This window comes from Nicotiana sylvestris, chromosome 9, assembly GCF_000393655.2.
Source record: "Nicotiana sylvestris chromosome 9, ASM39365v2, whole genome shotgun sequence".
Classification (NCBI taxonomy): Eukaryota; Viridiplantae; Streptophyta; class Magnoliopsida; order Solanales; family Solanaceae; genus Nicotiana; species Nicotiana sylvestris.
Genome location: NC_091065.1, coordinates 21,320,403 through 21,323,707, shown reverse-complemented (window position 1 = coordinate 21,323,707; position 3,305 = coordinate 21,320,403). Strand labels below are relative to the sequence as shown.

At 44.2% G+C, this 3,305-nt stretch overlaps 1 protein-coding gene across 1 annotated transcript; it reads right to left on the bottom strand.

Moving 5' to 3' along the window:
- Positions 1–1,929: 1,929 nt before the first annotated feature.
- Positions 1,930–2,976, bottom strand: LOC138877320 (uncharacterized). The gene is made up of 3 exons (XM_070156921.1): positions 2,584–2,976; positions 2,173–2,433; positions 1,930–2,013 (listed from the first exon to the last, which is right to left on the bottom strand). Exons 1-3 carry the CDS (start codon positions 2,974–2,976, stop codon positions 1,930–1,932), a joined length of 738 nt encoding a protein of 245 aa, XP_070013022.1.
- Positions 2,977–3,305: the final 329 nt, after the last annotated feature.

Genomic DNA, 3,305 nt, shown 5'->3' with positions numbered 1-3,305 from the left:
GGATACACAGCCGGATCATGTTATCTACATATATTTTAAACAATAGAGGTTCATCCCAATAATAATACCAACAATCACGGAAGAACTGTTTCTTTTGAATTGAGGAGAGTTCATAAGGTACAATACCACTTGCTAAATAATTAGCAATATCAGCATACCATGGTGCCTCCTCCATTGTCATTGCCAGTAACTGTTCATCTGGGAATGTCTCTATTATACCCTCAACCTCTACCTTCTTTTCAGCTCCTTCTAAACTTGAGAGGTGGTCAGCTACTTGGTTCTCTGTCCCTTTTCGGTCACGTATTTCCAGATCGAATTCTTGTAACAAAAGAACCCAGTGAATCAAGCGTGGCTTTGACTCCTTCTTTTCTATCAGGTACCTAATTGTTGCATGGTCAGTGTAAACAATAACTTTCGAGCCAATCAAGTATGACCTGAATTTGTCGAATGTAAAAACAACAGCCAACATCTCCTTTACTGTCACAGTGTAATTGAGTTGTGCATCGCTTAACGTTCTACTTGCATAATAAATCGGGTGCATCAGTTTACCCTTTTGCTGCACCAAGACTGCTCCTATGGCATAGTCACTTGTGTCGCATATGAGCTCAAACGATTTCTCCCAGTTGGGTGCAACAATGATGGGTGCAGTCACCAATCTCTTCTTCAGCTCCTCAAGTGCCAACCTGCAATCATTAGAAAACACAAAGGGGTGATTCCTTTACTGGACACTCGATGTCCCAGGACTATCCCTTCCTGTACCATAAAATGGCACTTCTCCCAGTTCAACACTAAATTTGTCTCCACACATCTTTTGAGCACTCTTCTTAAGTTGTGAAGACAGTCCTCGAATGAATCTCCCACCACGGAGAAATCATCCATAAAGACCTCCATAATATCCTTCACCATGTCTGTGAAAATGACTAACATGCACCGTTGAAATGTCGCGGCGCATTGAAAAGCCTAAAAGGCATTCTCCGAAAGGCAAAGATGCCATAAGGACAAGTAAAGGATGTTTTCTCTCTATCTTCGGGGGCTATTGATACCTGATTGTACCCCGAATATCCATCTAAGAAACAGAAGTGCGATCGCCCGGCCAGCTTGTCCAACATTTAGTCAATGAAAGGGAAGGGGAAGTGGTCCTTTTGGGTGGCTATATTCAAATTTTGGTAATCCATTCAAATCCGCCATCCCATGACTGTGCGAGTTGAGATCAACTCATTGTTCTCATTTTGCACGACAGTCATTCCCCCCGTTTTCGGCACGTATTGGACAGGGCTGACCCAATTGCTATCAGATATGGGCAAGATGATTCCTGCATCTAACCATTTAATCACTTCCTTCTTTACTACATCTTTCATGTTCGGGTTCAGCCTTCGTTGATGTTCTCTGGAAGGTTTGTGCCCTTCTTCCAAGAGAATCTTGTGCTTACAGAAGGTTGGGCTGATACCTTTTATGTCTGCCATAGTCCAGCCAATGGCAGTCTTACTTTCCTGCAGTACCTGTAAGAGTTGTTCTACCTGCACATCTAGCAAACCAGATGATATAATAACAGGCAATGTAGAATCAGGGCCTAAGAAAACGTACCTGAGGTGAGCTGGGAGCGGCTTCAGCTTCAGCTTGGGTGGTTCTTCTACTGATGGATTTTCTAGAGGTGTAGCCCTTTTTTCTAACTCAAGGGACTCGAACTGAGGGTCCCTTTTCCAGAATCCTTGGCCTTCAAGTGCCATGACCCACTCAGCTAACCCTTCACCATCCATCTCTTCTAAATTTGTCAGACATACCTCCAATGGATCTTTAGCAGTCAGGGTCACTCATCTTCTTGCAGAATCACATCCACTGCCTCCACTAGAGAGCAATTAGCATATTCACTGGGTCTCCTCATAGATTGCTTAACATTGAATATGACTTCTTCATCGTTCAGTCTCATTTTTAATTCCCAGTCTCACAATCGATCAGTGCTCTCCCAGTGGCCAAAAATGGCCTACCTAAAATGATAGGTATCTCCTCATCTACCTGATAGTCCAGAATAACAAAGTCTGCAGGGAACACGAACTTCTCCACTTGCACCAACACATCATCAAGAATCCCAGTAGGCCTTTTTATCGTGCGGTCAGCCAGCTACAGTAGCATCGAAGTCGGTCTATCTCTGCCAATGCCCAGTTTGGTGTATACAGCCAGAGGCATCAAATTTATGCTGGCTCCCAAATCACATAATGCCTTTGCAAAGGCATAACTCCCAATCGTGCATGGAATAGTGAAGCTACCTGGGTCTGACATCTTTTGAGCCATCGGTTTGGTCACTACTGTGCTGCAGGTCTGCGTCAAAGCCACTGTGGATAGGTCCTGAAAATCAAACTTCCGTGACATTAGGTCTTTCATCATCTTCGCATAACCTGGAATCTCCCTCAAGGCATCCATAAAAGGAATATTCAACTGAATTTGACACAGCATCTCCATGAATTTCTTGTATTGATCTTCCTTCTATTGTTTTACCAGTCTCTGAGGGAATGGTGCCGGTATCACCCTTTGTGCACTGTTTGTTGGCTTTTCTCTGTTGGTGTTCTATGGTACAAGATGCACCACCTGCTCTGCAGCTTGTTCATTTACCGTAGCCTTACCCTTTTCATCTTGACCATGTTCAACCACCACTTCAGTCAGATTTGATGGTTCATCTACCTCTAGTAGAATTAGAGTGGCTGGCGTAGTCTCTTTGCTGGCTTGTGAAACCTCCTGCTCTTTGTCGAAATCTCTCCCATTTCGGAGACTTACTGCCATCAGCTGATTCGGGTTTGGCTCCTTGGGGTTAATATTTGTGTCCGCTGGCAATGTTCCCTGGGGGCGATTGTTTAAAGCCATAGACAACTGCCCCAACTGAGTTTCAATGTTCTTTATAGCTGAATCATGTACTGCCAACTTTTCTTGCATCTTACCATTTGTCCTAATGAGTTGCTGGAGCATCCCCCTGATCTCTACCATGTTGTTATCTTGCTGTTAAGGAGGTGGCTGATATGTCAACTGTTGTTGGTTCTGCTGTGGGTAGCCCTGTTGTCTCTGGTGGTATGGCACCATTTGGCCTTGAACTTGCATGCCCCCAGGCTGAGGCATGTTAGGTCTGTATTGTTGATTTGGTGTAGTCTCCACTGTTGTCCTCCTTGTCTCTGCCCCCCAAAGTTGTTAACATAATTCATATCTTCCCTTTCCCCTTGATTTTCACCTTCTCCGCTTCGTGAACACACATAAGACTGATTAACACAGGGTGTACACAAACCTTCATTTGTCATGTCAACAATATGCACCTGTTTGGT